The sequence below is a fragment of the Oryzias latipes genome, chromosome 3 (genome assembly GCF_002234675.1).
Source record: "Oryzias latipes chromosome 3, ASM223467v1".
In the NCBI taxonomy this organism is placed as follows: Eukaryota; Metazoa; Chordata; class Actinopteri; order Beloniformes; family Adrianichthyidae; genus Oryzias; species Oryzias latipes.
The window spans coordinates 14,535,349-14,555,350 of record NC_019861.2 but is presented as its reverse complement, the minus strand read 5'-3'; the positions used below and the strand labels follow the sequence as shown (position 1 = coordinate 14,555,350).

At 39.6% G+C, this 20,002-nt stretch overlaps 1 protein-coding gene across 1 annotated transcript; it reads right to left on the bottom strand.

Moving 5' to 3' along the window:
- Nucleotides 1-1,212: 1,212 nt before the first annotated feature.
- itgb6 (integrin subunit beta 6) lies at nt 1,213-15,235 on the bottom strand. Its single transcript, XM_011490746.3, has 16 exons — nt 15,017-15,235; nt 11,592-11,661; nt 11,203-11,282; nt 10,898-11,096; nt 10,573-10,819; nt 10,318-10,483; nt 9,894-10,055; nt 9,393-9,488; nt 9,072-9,161; nt 8,063-8,197; nt 5,990-6,407; nt 5,683-5,905; nt 5,180-5,280; nt 3,227-3,343; nt 2,979-3,145; nt 1,213-1,729 (listed from the first exon to the last, which is right to left on the bottom strand). The coding sequence occupies exons 2-16, from the start codon at nt 11,644-11,646 to the stop codon at nt 1,652-1,654; spliced, it is 2,334 nt and encodes a 777-aa protein (XP_011489048.1). The 5' UTR covers nt 11,647-11,661; nt 15,017-15,235; the 3' UTR covers nt 1,213-1,651.
- Between the last annotated feature and the right edge of the window lie 4,767 nt (nt 15,236-20,002).

The following is a 20,002-nucleotide window of genomic DNA, read 5'->3' as shown; positions in this document are numbered from 1 at the left end:
GGGACTGTTGGCGAAGTGTAAGCCTGCCCACACTTCCCATCATCTATTTGTTTATACGCTCTCCCGCTATCTTACAGCCCTTCACACCCCAACGTAGCATTAGCGGTACAACAAAAAGGGCGAGCAGTATCGGAGCTATCCAGCCGTCCGGTTTTGAGCCAGAAAAACAAAAACGTCCACGCATCTAGTCGTCTACAAGTAGATGCATCAGACTGGAGTGGAGAAGGAAGCTTGTGGCTCATCAATTGCATAGGTTCTGTGTCACTGCTACAATCTTTCAAATGGCTTTTGTTTTTCATCTTTTCCTAATTCGTAATGATTGAATAAATACTCTGAAATGCAATTGTAAGATTAATTTCGTTGTTATATGTTCTCCATATGACAAGAAAAAATGCTACGATATCATATTAAAAACACCAAAAACCAGATCAAAATTTTGGAGTGGGTCTTTAACTGTAGGTCTACTACAATATTAACTTATTCTATAGGCCTACTAAAAGTGTACTTAAAGTTGACTTTTTTTTACATAAGTAACCAAAAATTGGTTTGGCATTGGAAACTTGATAAATGAATCCACACTAAATCAAAACAAATCAAACTATGAGCTTATCAATTGAAATCAAATCAATTATGTCTTTTTAGAACATAATAACCTCAACTTGAGGTTGCAAATGTTTCTTAAATTGCTTTCATCGCATAAAAATCCTTTTATACATTTTAAAATAGTTTTTTCTAATAAAGTAATCTTTAAAATGTTTGAAGGCTATATAAGCTTTTGATTGGCTAAGTTTTAGTACAGACAAAATGGAAAATTTACCCTTCCACTGCACAGTTCACAGACAGAACGATAGAAGTCCTCTGATATTGATGCCCTGCAGCCAAATACCAATATTTAAAAACTAGATGAAAATACTCCATTCAAATTTAGGCATTTCTACCATCACTACTTCATGGTTCCTCAGGGTGGTGCTGAACATACAATTAAAGAAAACCGAGCAAGAATAATGACAGCTAAATAGAAAAATACCAACCCTAAATTGGGGGGACTTAGCTAATTGATTTTTCCATAATATATTGTATTTTAAGCTACACGAATTAGTCATTTGAAGTATTATTTTTTTTAAAAATTATCCTAAATCCTTAAAACAGGAAAAGCAAAAATAACCTCCCCCATTGCCTTCTCTTTTTTCATAAATCAAACTAACAAAAACATTTCACAGTAGTTAAAATCTTTATTTGTGCGCCTTCTGAGACTAAAAAACAACAAAAAAACAACAAATATTTACATTCAAGGCTCAGCCTGTCTCATTAGAACAACAAACAATATATTAAACCAGAATATTTACATTTGTCTGAACAAAATAAGAAATGATCTTTCAGTAGTTGAACATCGCCTCAAGCAGTACCCCAAGTACACAAACAACTGTGCCAAATGATTCCATTGTGTTGTTCAGTGATTCACAACACAACACTGACAGTGAAAGACTGCTGGGTCATAGCATCTCTGAGTTTACACATTTCTGTCTCCCACACATGCACGCACACACATGCGAGCACACAGACGCATTCATCCACACACACACACACACACAGAGGCGTACCTAAGTGATGCTTTCACTGGTTCCAGTTTATCACCAGTACGGAATCATTGTTATAATCCTCTATGTAAGTCCTTGTAGGTTACATTTTTAAATGTAGATGTTGAGCTTTTGAAGAGAGGATTGGTTCCCTGAAGAGAAAGAAACAAACAAAACAAAACATTATGGAGAATATCGTGGATCGATGTCCTACACTGTTATTGTGGAACAGTTTTTCTCTGCGGTTCATAAAAATCAGAGAACTAAAAATTTCTAAATAGGTTATGGATCAAAAAGTAAATATGAGAACTTTAATTTATCACATGTTCACCCAGCAAACGTAGCTTCTGATTCTGTGTAATGCAAATTACTTGTGCAAATAAACAAAAGGATCTATCTATGCTATTGATGATTGTAATCTAGTCACTTAGGCCTAGAAATAGTAAAAACGTATATGCTTGCTTAGAGCAAATATTACAAAGCAAAAAGTATATATTTCTGCATAGACGGTGCTAAATGAATACCATATTTTTGAAGTATAAGTTGTGTTTTTTTGCATAGTTTGGCCAAGGATAGGACTTATATTCAGGAGCAACTTGTATCTGATTTAAATATAAATATTTGCTCATATATTTGTTATTTTCCCACTATCAACCGGTTTCCCTTTAGGAGTTGTTTCCCGCTAACAACCACTATAGGGCACTGTAGATGTGTGCATCAGTATTTTATATTGACAGCAACGCAGAAAAAGAGGCTCTGTCCAAAGCAAACTTTAAATTTTTCTGTTTTCAAGCCAGACATTCTAATAGTTGTTTATATTTTTCCTTTCGTGTACTAATGCAGGGCAGCAAGTCACCAAATTTGGTCACAGAGACACAGACGTACCACTGATATTTCTGTCATTCAGACGCTGCTTCTTCAGTATAAAAGGTAATGATCCCCGTAAAAAGAAAAGACAAAAAAGGGCTGAGTGATCTCATGAACCCAGGCATGAAGACATGTTTACCAATGCTTTTGTAAAGCTCTTCAAAAAAAAAAGAACTTGATCTCTCAACATCATCCGTGTCTTCCGTGTATTGAAAATGAGATATACAGTCAATGCAGGCTAAAAACTTAGCGGGAGCCTTTCTCACACGCGACGGGAGTGTCTAAATTATGAACACATTTTTGGACAAACATTGAGCATCCAATTTCATGTATGTTGAAATAGAGGTGGCTGAGGTGAATTTGACATGTGAATTGCATTTGGTGTGAACGCAGCATTGGCGGGTTTGTCCAGAAGCCTTGCGCTTTTCTCCCAAAAGTGCGACTTATACTCCAGTGTGACTTATAGTCAGAAAAATATGGTAGTTTATTTTTGTGATGTAAGGACCTAAAATGTTTTCATGTTATTCCTCCTACCGTTTGCCATTTTGCTTTAGCCTTTTCTGCCTCAAACTTGGCCACCTCCTTCTTGTCGTGGACTGAAATCAGCACCTTCCACACAGCCAGCAGGATGAGGCCGATGCACACAACGGAAAGGGACACCCCCAGAATGATCATGGGGATGTTGGGGGCCTCCGGGCATCCTGACAAAGGCACAGATCGTGAGCTGAAGAGTAAAATGTTTTTTTTTTTTTATCTGTGCCTATTGGTGCCGCAAAACCAACCGTATTTATGAAGATTGTAAGCAATGACTCCCGTCTCATCCTCCACCCCACTAAAAGAGACCCAGCACTCACTTTCCATCTTCAGAGTGCACTGCATAGACGGGCTCTTGTAATAATCTGAAAAGGAAAGTATATGTGAGTCTATCTGCTCTACCTGACAAACATCGTGTGCAAGGGGATCCTAAATATATCAGATTTCTTTACTGACTGTGGAGCATATAGTCTCCTCTGTTGTGCTGTCATTGTGATTTCCATATCAAAGCCTGTGATCTGGTGTGGGGTCGTGTGTGTGTGAACCACAAGAAGCCTGACAATCCAAGATGAAGATCAGATATGCCTCGCAGCTTGCACAAATACTGCGACTCTGAAATCCCGTCTGCAGAGAAGGAAGATCAGGTCCTTTGACTGTTCAGACGCTTTACAATGGAGCTGCCTGTACAACAAGGTAAATAATATGCTTCCTTTTCTTCCACGCCTCTCAGAAAGGACGTGGATGGAGTTGTTCAGTGGAGAAGGGTGCAGATTTCAGGGAAACACCCAAGTTGATGAAGGTCAGATTCCTCCAAACCACTGACCTCTGCTGGAAGTTTTAGATCCAGCAAATCAAGTACCAAGCAGTCCCAATCCGACTGAATTATATTTAAAAACAAAGTTGTTTTTTTAACCCCTTCTTGCTGTATGTTGCTAATTTACAGCATAATCCAGGTATCCACTTATTTTAACATAACTTTGAAAGGAAAAAACAAAGAATATTTTTTATGTAATTGGAAATAAATTCAGCCATGAAAGGGTTAAAGGTATCCTTACATGTAAACCTTTTTTTTAAAAAAACTTGTTACTTTATTCGCTTTAATAAATATGAATCATTTTTTGTATTTTTAAATAACGTTTTTCCCCCCCACTGATCAGGGTACAATAACAGATGTCAAATTACATCGACCTAAAACCTGTTTGAGATCTGATTCTGCCTTGCGCCTGAGGAAAAGAAGGTGCCGTTCACTGATATGATCTGTCTCCAAACACAACTTTCCTTGAGTGTATCTTCCCAGAAAAGTGGGATTTTCAGGTTTGGAAGCTACGATGCATTACATGATCCATTTGCTAAAACAAGTCAACAAACTGCAGGGTCGTTTTGTAACAGCTTTTTTTTAAAGTAAATTTGGCATTAATTTGTCCTGTTTATCAATACAAAAGATTGTTAAATGTAAAAAAAATCACCTCCACTTCTATGTTTATGGTATTGTACATTGCTTTTAAACCCTTCCCCTAAAATGAATTTGTTGCGAGTAGCTATTTAAATTTAAACTGATCGTTAGTGACATACTATGTAACTGGGAAGTCACTGAATAATTTTTAAAAATAAAATGAAAAAGTAAGTGAGATCAACTTATTGCTCTATAAGAAATTCCCCTGTCAGTTGTGGGCAGAATTGCTGTCACAGAGTGAGCCTGCCCTCATTTCCCATCATCCCTTTGGTTACACCCCCTTCCGCCAGATTACCCCTCACAACCCCAACCTAACATTACGGTGCAGCAAAAATGGAGAAAAAATGTTGGAGCTATTCAGTCGTACACTTTTGAGCCAGATGGCAGCTCGGAAGAGGAAAACAAATATCTAGTCGTCTACAAGTAGAGGCATCAGAATTGAGCAGAGAAGGGAGCTCGTGCCTTGACCATTGTAGCTTCTATGTCATAAATAGGCTCATTTTACATCACAATTTTTTTGTCTGCTCTCAATTCTTAATGATTTGAATAAAAAAATATTCAGAAATGGAACCAAATTTGATCAAACAAATTGATTTTACACAAAAGTTTGAAAACTGTGTTTGTATTTCATCAAATCTTGCAGATTCATATATCACCTGTTATTGAGAACTTGTGAATCAAAACTCAGATTGATTCCGTATTTCAGCAGTGATATTTTCGATCCAGCGAAGGCAAACTAAGAGGATACCTTTATCTGATGTCAAGTTGACCAAGATTTTAGCTCGGCTGCACTCCTGCTCGCATGAAGCAGGTTCCTCGTTGTCTTGAAGGTGGCACTCCACACAGGTCCTGTTGTCAAAGCAGACAAGAAAGAAAAAAAAGGTTGGATTTTTTTTTTTTGAGTGAGACTTGATGAGGAGGAATCCCGGTGCTCAGTGTTCCCAAGACTTAAACTCATTCTCTACCAGCAGTCACCCTTCAGACAGTAGTATCAAATAGCACCAACCCTGACAGCTGCTTTACAATGGGGAAAGGAAATCTTTTAGCCTTGTGTAGGGGACATTAGTGTCTTTTGATGTCACATTGAAGGTGTAGACACATATGAACAAGAGGATCAAAACCCGATATCCCTGAACTCAAAAGCACCGTCAGATCATGTGGCACAAGAAGAAAACAGCTTATATCGTGATATGAATCACAGCAGTAAATCTGACACAGTCCCTACATTCCCTTTCTATTCAGTGTGCTCACCTTGCAGAGGAGCACGCTTCTTCACATGTTGGGCATTTCTCACACTTGTCCCCGGATGCTCCAGGAACGGTGCAAACACACTTCCCACAGCTGCATTTCCCCCTGCCGCTGCAGAGGTCGCCGTCCTCAGACTTGCATTCCTCAGTTTCTGTGCTGCAGTTGCAGTAATCCCCCGTCCATCCGCTTTCACAGTGACACTCCCCGCAGTCACACACACCATGACCTTCAAACATGAAATCCTTTAAGAAACGAGCTCAACGGCAAAAAAGTAAAAAAAAAAGTGAATAGGTCGCCTATGATTAGTCACCTCCACAGAGCTCTCCCCGGAAACGAACACAGGAGTAATTGTCACACTCACAGTAAGCCCCATAGATGCGGCCAAAGCTGGATTTGTGACACACACACTGGCCACAATAACAGTCCCCCTGACCATTGCACTTCTCTGAGTCATTGGTTGCGTGGCAGTCGCTCAACAAAGCAGTCTCCTCATTGCATTCGCATTGAGCTCCAAGGAAGCCTGGCTGGCAGACGCACACGCCACACTGGGAAACTCCTTGGCCCTCAGTGCACTGGCTGCTGTTTGCTGTCGGAGGCTGCTGGCAGTCACACGAACAAAGAGAGTCCAGTTCCACCTCTAAGCTGTCCTGGAGGCCCACCGCCTTGAGAGAGAAGTGTCGCAGTCCTGACAGGCACCCTGGAAGCTCCACTGACACGTTGAAGACCACCTGTGGAGGAGAGGAGCTTCTATGATGCTAACAAACTAAAACTGGTCTTTGACCTTTGCACAAATACAGAACAAAATAATCTTTATTGCAGTGTGATGACTGACATGTTGTTTTTTTGTTAGAATATTTTTCGGCATCAGCTAAAAATGACAGGCCTCGATATTTCAGCCGGAGGCTCAACTGAAACTTGACGGGGCATTGCACACTGAAAGTCCAATATAATTTTTATCCTCTTTTTATTGTTTTTATTAAGTCAATTATTATATGCTAACACATTTTACTTGTTTGTTTAATGTCTGTTATAATCTACTGTGTCTCGTCTGTGCTCCTGTCCTTGGGCGTGGACCTCGCCTTTGGCTCGTCTCACGGCCCCAGCAGACCCCCAACTTCATCTGGATGAAGCCCAACTGCTATACTATTCAAACATGTAGTTGTAGAGTTAGATAAGCTCATTTTTCTTTAACAGTCCTGGTACATCGCCTGTCCGTTCTGGGGGAGGATCCCTCCTTCATGTGGACACCCCTGAGGTTTCTTCTTTTTTTTCTGTAATGGTTTTATAGGAGTTTTTCCTTACCGAGAAGGAGTGTGTAAGGGCAAAGATGCCCAGTTTAGCTTAGTCTGTTTAGTTTAGTTTAGTTTAGTTTAGTTTAGTTTAGTTTAGTTTAGTTTAGTTTAGTTTAGTTTAGTTTAGTTTAGTTTAGTTTAGTTTAGTTTAGTTTAGTTTAGTTTCGTTTCGTTTCGTTTCGTTTAGAATAATCAGCTATTGTATTTTGTAACTTATTTTATGCTTTGTACAATTAGTGAAGCCCGTTGAGACAACTGTGTTGTAATATTGGGCTATATAAATAAAACTGAACTGAATTGATCCGATGTGTGTATGCAGCAATAGACTGCTGGGAATCAAAAAAGTATTTATCTGATTCATTAACTTATAAAGTACTTTTTTTTTTTTGGAAATGCCACGTTTATTATTCAGAATGTGTCTATAAAGATCACTTACATGTTTTTTTTAAATGAATTTTATCCAACAAGATTTTTAAAAATGTTTGTTTCACAGTGAAAATACTCTTTTGTGGATTTGCTAAGTCATAAAAAAAGATCCTAGGTATGTCAAAGACAAACTTTGCTTTATGTGCCTTTTTTGTGCTTTCAAGCAACAGTTCCCTGCCATGTCTCTGAGAAGGATTATTTACAGAATTAGTGGCTGTTTTTAATCCCTAAAATAGACCAAAATTGAACCTACTTTAAAAAAAAAAGAGTCTGTTACATCATTAGTCTGAACAGGATTAAGTCAATTATGAAACTGGTTGATTGAATTTTGAAACATTAAATTAATTTCCCAAAAAAATTGTGTTTTTTAATTAATGTGAAAACCTATTGTTTTTTTGATAAAATCCCAACAGACCTTATGAAGATTTGGTACCTAAATCTTTAGGAGCTGCAGTATGAATCACTTTGCCAGGGCCTATGCTTTTAAAGAACAATTTACTCCAGGTTTGCATGTTAGGCACTCACTTCTGCTGTTGGGCTTTACTCAACTGAATTTATCTTATCTGTCATAGGTTTATGAGGTACTTCACAACATTTTGAACTGCACCCACCAGTCTGAAGGTTGCATTTTCAACAGCAAGCCACAAAAGGCAGAAGCCACTGACCGTCTCTCCAGGTTTGATGTTGGAACAGTATTTCACGTCAGGAAAGGCCGTCCCGTTGGGACAGATAGCTGTGAAGGATATGTGCAGCTCCTCTGTGTCTCCAAGAGCTTCCAGCTCAATCTCAGATCGTAGTTCCTGAAAAACAGACGTCCTTATGAAGAGGAAAGAGGTGCTGAAAAAAAAAACCTTTCCTTTGTTAGACAGCCAACCTCAGAATCCATCAAACGCCTGTTGTTTTTAAAAGTGGGGCTTTCTTTAATGTATGATTACTCTAACCTTGCAGTGACCTATGATCTGTTAACAGCTTGAAACTTCTTGCCTTTTCAGTGAGTCATCAGCCCAGGTGTGATAGGTGATACTGAAGGAGGAGTGACAGTTAACTGCTGCTGGAGAGAAAATGACAAATGGACTCTGTGACGAAGTGTCTAGGAGGCATCAGATGGTTAAGTTCCTCCAGGAATGAACCTGTACAGCGTCCTTTGTGCCGCTGTAGCGGGGAAACATTTACGGTACACGATGTCTAACGAGCAACATTTTGATCCATTGCATATCATAAACTGTAAAGCCTCCAGTTGTGTTGCTTTTGAGCTTCGTATCTACAGACGCATTGGGAAAGGGGACTCCTCTCCAGGTGCGGTTCAAAAGGGGCATAAGTGACGAAGTAATTAGAGGACTGTGCACCTCCACCACCAATCATGGCTCGTGCGGCGGGGGGTTTACAAAACAAGACTGAGAACGGCAGAGAGAAAAAAAGAGGGGCGAGGACATCAAACAGCTGGGGCAAGCAGGAACTTGCTGGTGCGAAAGCACGGCACGGCAGATGAAAAAATGCAATACAACACAAAGCGAAGGATGAACAGCAGGAGAATGGGCAGGAAAAGAAAAGGCTGTTGCCTTTCATTCATCATGACATAATCGTAAAAAAACAACCCTATTTTTTCCCCTTAACTATTAAGTGTTTGTTGGCTAATTTTGCTCTGAATCAGACTTGACCAGCCTCTTTATTTACTTTGTACGCCGACACAATCAGTTCCAGGACATTCCCTGAATCCTTTGCCAGAACTCCGACTGTGGCGCCAGGTATGAGATCTGCATAATTCTAAAAGAAAACAAAGCAAAACAAGCAAACAGAAGAGGCATTGTAACAAATGTAGGTAGTGTTGCCTGTAGTTTCAAAAGCAAAAAAAAAAAAAAGCGGAAAAAAGGCTGGGCTAGTTTGAACAGGTAGAATGAAGTCAGTACATTAAAATGTTACTGTCAGAAAGGATTTAAAATTCATCCTTTTTTTTTAGACCTACAAAACTGGAAAGAGTTGAACTTTTCATTTTACCTTATAGTTGTTTATCTGTTCCTCTGTCACAGCAAATATTAACAGGATGTTGTTTTCCACTACTTTTTCAATCAGCTGACCGAGAGTTGGATACTCCTGGAAAGGTAGGGATACCAAAGAGTAGACATGGAGGATTCAGTTGATTTAAACCTTTTGTAGGATATGCATCTTAGGTTGAAAATACATGCTTTTGAGGGTTGGTTCTGACACACTAAAGCCGCATAAAAGAAAAAAAAAGGCAGATTTGTGTTTCTTATAGTATATGTTTAACATAAAATCACCACAAAACTGGAGCTATAGAGATCTGATCCATTAGCACCCAGATTTTCTGTTGTAACCAATGTGTTTTTTTTAAGTGTTCAAGGGGAGTTGAGAAGCAAACACAAAGTCAGGACTAAATGTGGTCTGGTATCAACTCTGATTTTTTTTTAAAACCCTTCTTCAAGGGTTTATTTTGGAAATTCAACCTAAAGCATCTAAACTACCTGGCTTAAGGTTTACCTGCAATGTAGACATGTAATAATCATTGTTTGCATCCAGGTGACACTGGCCATCATTGGGAATCACAATTCCAGCCATCCTACTATCCATCCCAAAGTGTGAGTCGGCACCACTGACAAAAACCAGCAGACGCATCGAATCATTCCTCCAGCCGATCTTGTCCTGTAGGAGCCACATCAGCTATGACTAATCATAGAATAAAAGTTCATGACACAGAAACTGACTTTTACTAAACGAAGTACTCAAATAATCCGTCCCAATCAGATTTCTGCTCCTACTTACCAGGGAAGTGCTGGACATGACTGAGATATGAGTAAGAATCAGCTGGCAGGTATATGGCTCAAATCTGGAGCAGCTGGCGTTTCTAATCATCTACATTCGCTTTTTCCCCCAAAAAAGTAATTTTAGAAGGAAACTGTCTTACCCCGCAAACTGTTGCTTGCATTATTGCATCAAATCCACCCTCCAACAGATCAAGATTTGCAGACACTTTTTGCTTTGCAATGATCTCGTTGAACTTGTCAGTTCTGCTTGTCAGAGGCAAAACGTGTTTGTAGCCAAACGTTGGCTGGCAAATCATGCTTGTGTGGCTGTAGGGGGGTACAGGGGGTAGAAAAAAAACATGTCAAAATAAAGAAGAAGATAAAAAGAGGAGTTTCTGCCGAGTGATGCGTCACACCTGCAAGGGTTTGCCAGCTGTTTCTCAGTGATCTGGATGAAGGGAAGGACAGGCTTGTCCACAAATGATCCAAAACCCATCCGGAATTTACTGGTAAGTTTGGCCATTTCTTTAGACAGAGTAGAACCCAAGTTCTTGATCATCCCTAGGTCATCAAACATGGATGCAGACAGGTCCATCAGGTAGTAGATGTCCACCGGATAATCTTCAGTGTGCTTTATTTTTACTTGGAAAGTCACCTCACTGCCTGAAGGCAAACAATGCAACCCATTAATTTTGTTTAAAAATGAGGGACGCGGCCTAAGAAAGTCTGTTGACTGCTTACCAGGTCGCAGCTTCAGGGACATTTTTTGTGGGGAGATTTGAGTCTGGTTTCCAGCAGCTGGCTTCTTCTCTAGAGGTCGATCTTGAAGAATTTGGGCTTCGGAAACGGGTAAATAGATGTGGGCTCTGTCGCATCCCTTTTCCAACAAAATATTCAGGGTGTCACATCTTTGTGAGACTGAAAACCAGTCGGTGAAATTCTACAAAACAAAGCAACACATTGAAGGATTTGGCATTGCACTTCCAGTAAAACCGTACAATGTGACCGTCCGCATGTTGGGGTTTCATGCACTTGTTGCTGATTACCTCCTCTGTGCACCAGGCACAGTTAGCACTGAGCTGCAGACAGTCATCACAGGTCACCACACTGCCTTCTGAGCAGGATCCTGCAGTTCACATGAACACAGGAGAGCTGAACTTGTTGACACTAAGCATATTTGTATGGCACTTTGGTATTTTCATTGTTAGAGGATTTTTTCATTGTTTACAGTTGTGGGACCTAATCTTTTGAGATACAAAAACTTTTTTTAATATCCCAAATCAGATGTTGATATTTCAATAAATAGTAGTTTTTGACATAAACACAATAGCCCCAAATATTTAGTATCCGTTAGTGTGTTTGCTCGTCGCTCATGTTTGCGCATGACAGAAGTGTCGCCCTTTCTTTTATTAAACGGAACCAAACCCTCGCTTACCCTCCACGGTGTGGATCCAGTACCGCAGGATCAGGCTCAGCAGTAGAAACCCCATCAGTCCGGCAGGTTACTGGTTGGGAAGAAACATAAGAAGAATGTTTCAAGTTGGCTCAGGAGCTATTTACAGGCGTGAAACCTATCCATGATCCTCCAGAGAGAGCGGAGCGGGACAGCGCAGCACCTGAAGAAGAGGAGGAGGAGGCGAGAGGCTGCTTTTACCTGCGCAGCCTTTGGTTTCACTTCCGTCCAGGTGAGAAAACGAGGCGGGAGCGCGAGCGCACCGCACGCGCGCACTACCTCCTTTTTTTCTTCCAGCCGTAGCAGAAATCTGTCATAAGTAATTTGTCATATACTGTTTTGTGGGCGTGAGAGACATTAACATTTTGTCAAATGGTGAAGATTATGTTCCAACAAAGAGGAAAGGTTCAACTAGACTAAAGACGGTCTGCAGAGGCTCCATTAAAGTTTAGGTTTGACTTAACCATGTGTTCTTGCTTCACATTCATTAATCCCCTTTACTCCGTGATCAAACATGAATGTTGAAACACAGTGAAGTCTGAAGCGGTTTGTTGTTGTTGTTGTCTTAACAACCTGTGTTGGATTTTGTGCTGCTGTTATGGCTCCTTATCTTTTCTAGATCACCTGCATGGCTTTTCCACACTCAGCTACAGGGAGTCATTCAATCTAAATCTGTCTGATTTACAGGAGTGAGTGTTCCTCTGTTACCTCCTTTTATTATGATGCTGTCATAGCCAGTTCCAGGTTTACTTTAGTCCAGCTGCTGGTCTAGGACAAAATATCTGACATTTTATTTTAAAAGAGGCTGTTTTTCTCATCTAAAAAGCTGTAATTAAGGGAATTTTTCATCTTTTGACATTATTATATCACAAAAACTAGTTTCTTTCTTCCTAATTCGAAGGTTTTAGTTAAACCTGTTTTTGGAAGGAAAAAAGTAGTTTAAAATCAAAGCCCCAAGCGGCGTTGTACAGTACAGACCAAAAGTGTGGACACATCTTCCCATTAATTTAATGAGAATGTGTGTCCAAACTTTTGGTCTGTACTGGATGTCTGCAGTAGCTAGCCGCCCTAAGTAGGCAAAGTGAGGATGTGCCCCTCTTTTTTGCCCTTCCCCTTTTTTGCCATACCACCCTGTCAAAGCTTCTTGTGACAAATTCATTAAAAATAACTTTTTTCAAAAGGTGGCTTTTCTGTTGGTTTTATCTCCATAGCAACCATTTTGTTATTTTGGTCATCTGGGTGTGACGAACAGGTCTATGTAATTTTTAGAAGAATCAGCAAAAAGTAGCCATTTTTGGATTACCTTGGCCACAGATGTTTTCTGTTAACCACGCTCCCATTCCTAACATGTTCATATCGTATGTCAGTTTTGTTCAGCTTGAGCCAACGATTCTTGTATTACGTTTACACAATATTCTATGTAAAAGTGCACGCAACAAGCCACTTTTGATCGCAACGCTAACGCCATTCAAAATCTGCTACTTCTAAATTTAGCCTTTTTTGGCGTAGTAGCTTCTGATTGATACTCGGGGGGATTATGAGATGATAGATCAAAATCCCTTGTCGGAGCTTAGATTTGTAGAAGGTACTTAAGGTTTGTGCCTGAATTCCTTCCCTACGCACTATATAGTGTGTTCGCCATTTTGTAGTGCTGTCCGAATCTACAATTCCAAAATCAAGTGCCCTAGAAATTTCCCATAAGTCTCTGCAAAAACCAGTGTGCATCGATGCTCACTAGAGTGATGAATATAAATCACAATGTATCGCGTCTGAACCATTTTTGGCAAAAAAATTTATCTAGATGTATTTTTTAATAAACCATCAACGTTTTTATCTTCGGAAGACAGTAGATTCATAAATGATCATTGCAAAATGACGTCGACGATGTCATATTCACTGTTTAAAATAAAAAAAAAAGTAGTAAGCATGGTGTCTGAATTGCTTTTAAAATTCAGGGCACTACACAGTCCTGCACTATATCGTTTTTTTGTAGTTAGGGGTTAGGGTAGGAATTCGGACATAGCCATAGTGATTTTTTGGGGGAAAATTCAAGATGGTTGCCTCTTCCTGAGGTCAAAGTTCAACGAACGCTTGGTAGTGGCTGCAAAGTTTAGTTGGCGGGATGTGCGTGAAATTTTATGAATATCGCTCAAACAAAATTTTTCTTTTCCCATATTGCGGGAAAATGAGAAAAACAACAACTGCCACAATTTGCCACAAAATGGCTGTCAAGTGACCATCCCAAATTATTTTCAAAACTTCACTTCGTTAGAAAGTCTTTTCACTGGGTGGTACGTGAGTACCAAGGCTGCTGTATCAAAGTGAAACTTAGAGCAGAAATCCTGCTGGTTCACCCAAACCTTTACGTTATGCATGTTATTTAAGCAAAGTGGAGCAAAGTGTCAATGAATCAATTAACTTAATGAACTCTCCTCTTCTGAATCAGAGCAAACTTTCCTAAAATAATAGTAACATTGAAAATATTGTTAATTTCCTCATAACTGTTTGGATCCGTCAGACATTACAGTCTAACGTTTAATCACAGAGTCTTTTGGACAATACCACTAAAATTCAGACAAATCACACCATGAGCAAATACAGTCGCTAAACTCTATTATCCGGACGATATTACTAAAGTTATGTTAATTTTTAACTTCGGCATGAGTCACTATTGCCACCTCCACGCTGTTTTAGCAGCTTGACGATTAACTTCTGGTAAAGACGGGTTTGCAGGCCGGTCACATGATCTGAAACTCAGTGCATGTGTGTTTAAATCAGGAGGTCAGAGGGTCTGGAGCTGCATAGGTACTGAACCATTGACAGCTGCACAGCCAACATCACTGCCAGCCCCAACTCAGAGGAATCTCACTATATAGCCCCAGCCCCCCTTCCCACCCCCACTGAATCAGAGTGAGTCCCATCTGTCACCCCGGACCAAACCCCACCTCTTCTCCTTCCTCTCCTTTCTGCCCCTAAATTTCAACCCCCTCTCCATAACCCACCCACTTCTTCCAGCCTATCTTCTAGATGTCAGCGTTTCATTCATTCTTCCCCTCCGTGTGCCTGTCAGTCCACTTGCACGGCTCCTGCCTTTCTCCTCACATCTCCTCTGCATCCTTTTGTTTTTGCATTTGATCATTTGGTGCTTTAGGCACAAATTAGAAGACACTTTTCCACCTCACAAACTTTCAAACCTGACTTTGGTTTAAAACCGTTGCAGCCGATTTCTGGGGAGTGGAGAGTCTTATTTTGAAAAGCTGAAAATGCTGTGTCAAATTTACCACAACGTGTCTTTTAATTCTGTCCAGATCTGAGGCACTTTGTTACTGTGGAAAAACAGAACTAGTTCTGAGCAAACCAAAACAAATCCATAAATTATTCAGCCAAACGTTCCTCAGCCAACTCACCTTCAGGGCCATCCTCTGATAACATGCTGTCCGGTCTCAGTCTGTCCTCTTTGCCATGAAGGAAAAGTTAGGGAGAAACAGAGAGGCAAGAGGCCGCCGCATTCGCTCCTATTGTCTCTCGACCGCTGTCAGAGTAACAGTAAACCTATTGTAACGGCGCCCTTTAAGAAGCATGGCACAAGGGTGACCCTGCTACCCATGCTTGTTGGATTTTGTGTGTGGGTGTGTGTCTGGGTTTGAAAGTGAGTGAGTGAGTGTGCATGCATGCAGGGGTCATGTGTGGGTGTCTGCACAAGCTCCGGCTTGCTCGTATGTGTGAGCACTGGGAGGCTGCAGTGATAATGAGCGACAGCAACAACTGCCGGCTCTGAGACCTCCACAGGAGCCCCGCTCCTTTATTAAGAGCCGGCCTGACTGATGTGCTGGCATTGCACTCTAGAGGCTGCACCACGACACAAAGGCAGGGGCTTCGTGATGGCTGTGGATCTCGGGTGTGTGGGCTCATGTTTATTCAAGATGACTTGCGGTACTCCCTGCAGCATGGAGGGGCATGGAGGGAGCGCCAGTTCTGTAATACGGCCTCCTTCCTGCAGCGGTATGACAAGAATGCAGGTGTACATGTGCTTATTGGTGAGCGGGACAAAATAATGAAGCACATTCCCACACTTTGCAAGAGGAGAGGAGCAGATCAAACCTGGCCATAGTCCCAGAGGCCTTGAAACGTGCAGCTTCTTTTTATTAGATGCTTGGCACAGGAATGGACTAAAACCCCCACAGGAGCCCAGCTGAGTTGAATGCTTGCAGACACATGCTGACAGGCCCAGGCTGTAGATGTTCAGCTGGTTCAATACACTGGTCAGAACACTCAAACATATGTTAGTCTGCATTTAAAATATAGAAATTAGTAGTAAAGTATTAAAGAAGTATTTGAAAAAGTTTCTGAAAAAGAGATCTTTTAAGCCTAATATTAGTTCAATCAACATGTTGTTCTTAGCAAAAGACAGGATAATTCAAAATAAGGAAGCTAGATAGGGAACTGCAGTTTTATTATTACGTTTATTACAAAGCAGTTCTACTTTGGTTGTAACAAAAGAGCAATTGTGTTACAAGTGATAAATATAGAAGAACTACTGTGTTAACAGGTTTTTATTGTGATTTTAACAAATTATCATTTATCACAGCTGGTTTCTGTGGTATTCTATAAAAATCAGAACTGTATATGTATAGGTAACACTTTACCATCCCTTTATTAATATGAGTTAGTTCAATATTAAGCATTGATAAAATATTAACTAACTTACATCAGTTTTTATGAATTACTTAGCATTACTAAGCATGTTGTTGAAGTTAACACATTTTTGCTACTCAACTTTACTTAACGATTTACTAAACAATAAAAAAAAGTTGCATTATCAGTTATTTAGACATAAAATATAGTTATATTTTAGTGCTTCAATTGATAATGAAGTATCATAAAGTACTGTTACACATTTCTTAAAGACTTGCTCCTGTTTAAATAGTATTTTTGCTGTTTCTAACATGTTTCTGTGGCATTTTTCTCATGATGGAGGACATGTATTGTCAGGAATGATCACAGGGCTGGACTCAGATGCAGAGATTTCAGTGGTTTTAATTTCTTGAACAAGCTTCAGCTATGGCTCTAGAAATAACCAAACAAACTGGCACAGGACAAAGGGAGACTCAGACTATTTAAGACATGAGGAAGGGGAACACAGGTGGAAACAATCAGGGAAAATTACACAGTCACACCTGTGGGGAACTGACAAGGGCAGGAAGGAACAAGGCCTGAAACGAGAGGAGACTTAGGGTTTCAAAATAAAACAGAAAGTGCAACACGAGACAACACAGGTGACAGACAGACCAGAAGTGCACAACTCAGGACAAAACATAAGAATGACAAGACATGACATATATAAAGACATTTCATATGAAGTTGCTGTTCCAGGTATTCCTCTATTCAAATCATTGTGAATCAGGAGCAGGGGAAAAAAAGCCATTTGAAAAAGCTTGTAGGTGTTACCTATGCCACAAGCTCCCTGCTCTGCTCCATTCTGATACATCCACTTGTAGAAAAATAGATCCATAAATGTCTTTAGTTTCCTCTTCTGAGCTCACATCTGGCTCAAAACTGTACATTTTGATTGCACCACTAAGGTTAGGTTGGGGTTGTGAGGGACTGGAAGCTAGTGGAAGTGGGTAAATCAAGGGATCATTAGAAATCGGGGTGGGTCTACTCCTTATCCCGCCCACAACAAAGAATTAATTTAGGTTAAGTAATGCTTGTGAAGCTATACTGAGAATCCAATAATTGTTACCCAAGAGATATATTTTTACATCCAAAAAATACTTAATAATAACCTTGCTTTTGTGAGTATTGGATCAGCCCAAATTTACATATTACCTTACATGAGGTCAGGTAAGCGCTACCTGATGCCATACACAGTATATGATTAGAAAATTACTACGGTGCCTAAAACATAAATCAATAATTTATAAATGACCATTCAGATAATACAAGTTAGGATTGCAAAGTATTTTACACTCAGTAAGGCATCAAGTAAAGTTAAATAATAAACATTATTTAACTGCTTGATCATGCATTCAGTTAAATGTTTATTAACGCTATTATACATGGTAGCAGTTGTTATTAATTTATTGAATAAAAAATGTAACCGTGACTGGTTAAATATAATAACTGTGACTGCATAATGTGTAAGGAATTTTACAAATGTTGTACACATTCTGCATTGGAAAACTGGTCTATAAATAGTCCCTTCATCTTTGCTATTTGTGTTTTTATGCAGCAAGTGCTTCTCCTTTTCTCTGTCACCTGTTATTTGTTAAGAGGATCTACAGTTGTTTATACGACATACGGTATGTTGCTGCAACCTATGAATCACTCTAATATGCAGAATTAGAAATTTCGATTGCTGAACTGTGCTGTTATGCACAATAAACTATGTAAACCTCAAAAAATGTTTCCTTCCTTTAGAGATTTCATGTGCAAAAGTTAAAGACTCTGGCTTTCTTTACTACCCCAAAATTCCGACATTTAAATTTATATTTATATATAGATAGATAGATAGATAGATAGATAGATAGATAGATAGATAGATAGATAGATAGATAGATAGATAGATAGATAGATAGATAGATAGATAGATAGATAGATAGATAGATAGATAGATAGATAGATAGATAGATAGATAGATAGATAGAATCAAGTTTTCTTCACATAAAAAGACTTTCAAAATGAACTGACACACATACAGCAAGGCGTCTGCTGTTTTGTTTGATATAAATATGAGCCTTCATCTCATTCCACATCTATTCTAACCTCAAAAATGTCATGTTTCATTTAAAAAACAACAACAACAACTTTTAACCTACATAGAACTCAAAGGAAAGTACACTTTAGGGTAGTTTAAGTTTAGAGATGCGGTTTCAGATAAAAGCAGGTATAACATAGGAATTTGATATTTTAAAGCAAGTTTATACATGTTTGGAAATGTCAGTGTACAACCTAGTTACTGTCATCTACCGAGTGCATCTGATAAGTTAAATTCCAGAATGTATTTCACTAAATTGATGTTATTGGACACTGTTGACATCTGTGGGCCGCCTGTGTCCCTGGTCTTATTTGGAGGATCTGTGCCATTTGTCCCCGAGGCCATGGAGACCTAAGGCAATAGCTTTATGCCACAAACACACATACATTAGAGTATTTATATATATGCATATATAGTTTTTTTTTCCCTCCTGTAACTGGGTGAAGGTGATTATTGTGCTTTGGAGGGTGTGTTGGATAATCTCGAATTCTGGAGGTTATGTTTCCTGCGACTGGTAAGGGATGGGGCCATGGTGCCTTAATGTCTCCGGGATCAACAGCGCTAAGTCTGAGCTTAAAAATGAGATCCGGTCGGAGAGTGAAACTACAAAGACTGTGTGCCTGAAATAGTGCAGGAAATAGGATAGGGAAGGAGCACCCGTACTGGGCATGTCGTTCAACTGATCCGTCCAAAGCTTTGTACATACTACCAGGCGCAGTCATACTAAGAGACATCTGTGAGGAGATATTAGATCTGCTATGAAAAGAAACTGCTTTGGCTCACAGTGCCCTCTGCTGCCACACTGTTTAAACACTCTTAACCTTGTCTATTTTTGGACTGGACAGCTTTAATTTAATTATTTTGTTTTCATGACAGCTAAGATTTCTTTTGGTTATGTGTTGTGAAGCTGCTAAGGGAACAAATGTGGATGCTTAAATCACAAAGACTGGTAAAGCTGTGCAGAGGATAGAGCTTGAATGTGACATTTTATAATTTAAAGCAACCTAATTTTATAAAAGCAATAAAAAAAGGTGATACTTTTTGAAAGCGGGAGGTGCATTGAGCGCACATGAGCCACGCCTTTCACATGCACTCACTCATACAGTCTTTAATTACATCAATTATGGTGTCCTTAGTTCTGAGTAAGTCACACATTCAGCCTCCAGCTGATGTGCAGCTCAGGCTACAGATGTGTTTTACTCATTAAAAGCTCCTCCAGATGTGGAGTATTTACTCGAGTTTCAGTGAGGCTTCAGGAAATGTTTGAACTTTTTTCCACCTCATATCAAAAAGCGCAGGAATGCTGAGTAAATCATTATTTCAAACCAGAGGGCCAAAAAATTAATTTGCGGGGATTTGCATGAGCATAATATTTAGAGTTTAGTGCAGACACAGCATTTAGAAAGTCACTTACAGGATTTGAATTTCAACGACAGTATTGCTATGGGGCTCATGAGACAATACTTCACTTTGTTTGGAAAGTAAGAAGACAATATTCTACTTTAATGCAGAAATGTGGATTTAATCTGCTGGAAACTTTGAGTTTTCTTTTCCAGTTTCGCTGTAGTTCTTTTCTCAGTATTGAAAGTTTTACTGACAGCTCTATAGAGCACAAATGCTGTTTCAAAAATGATTC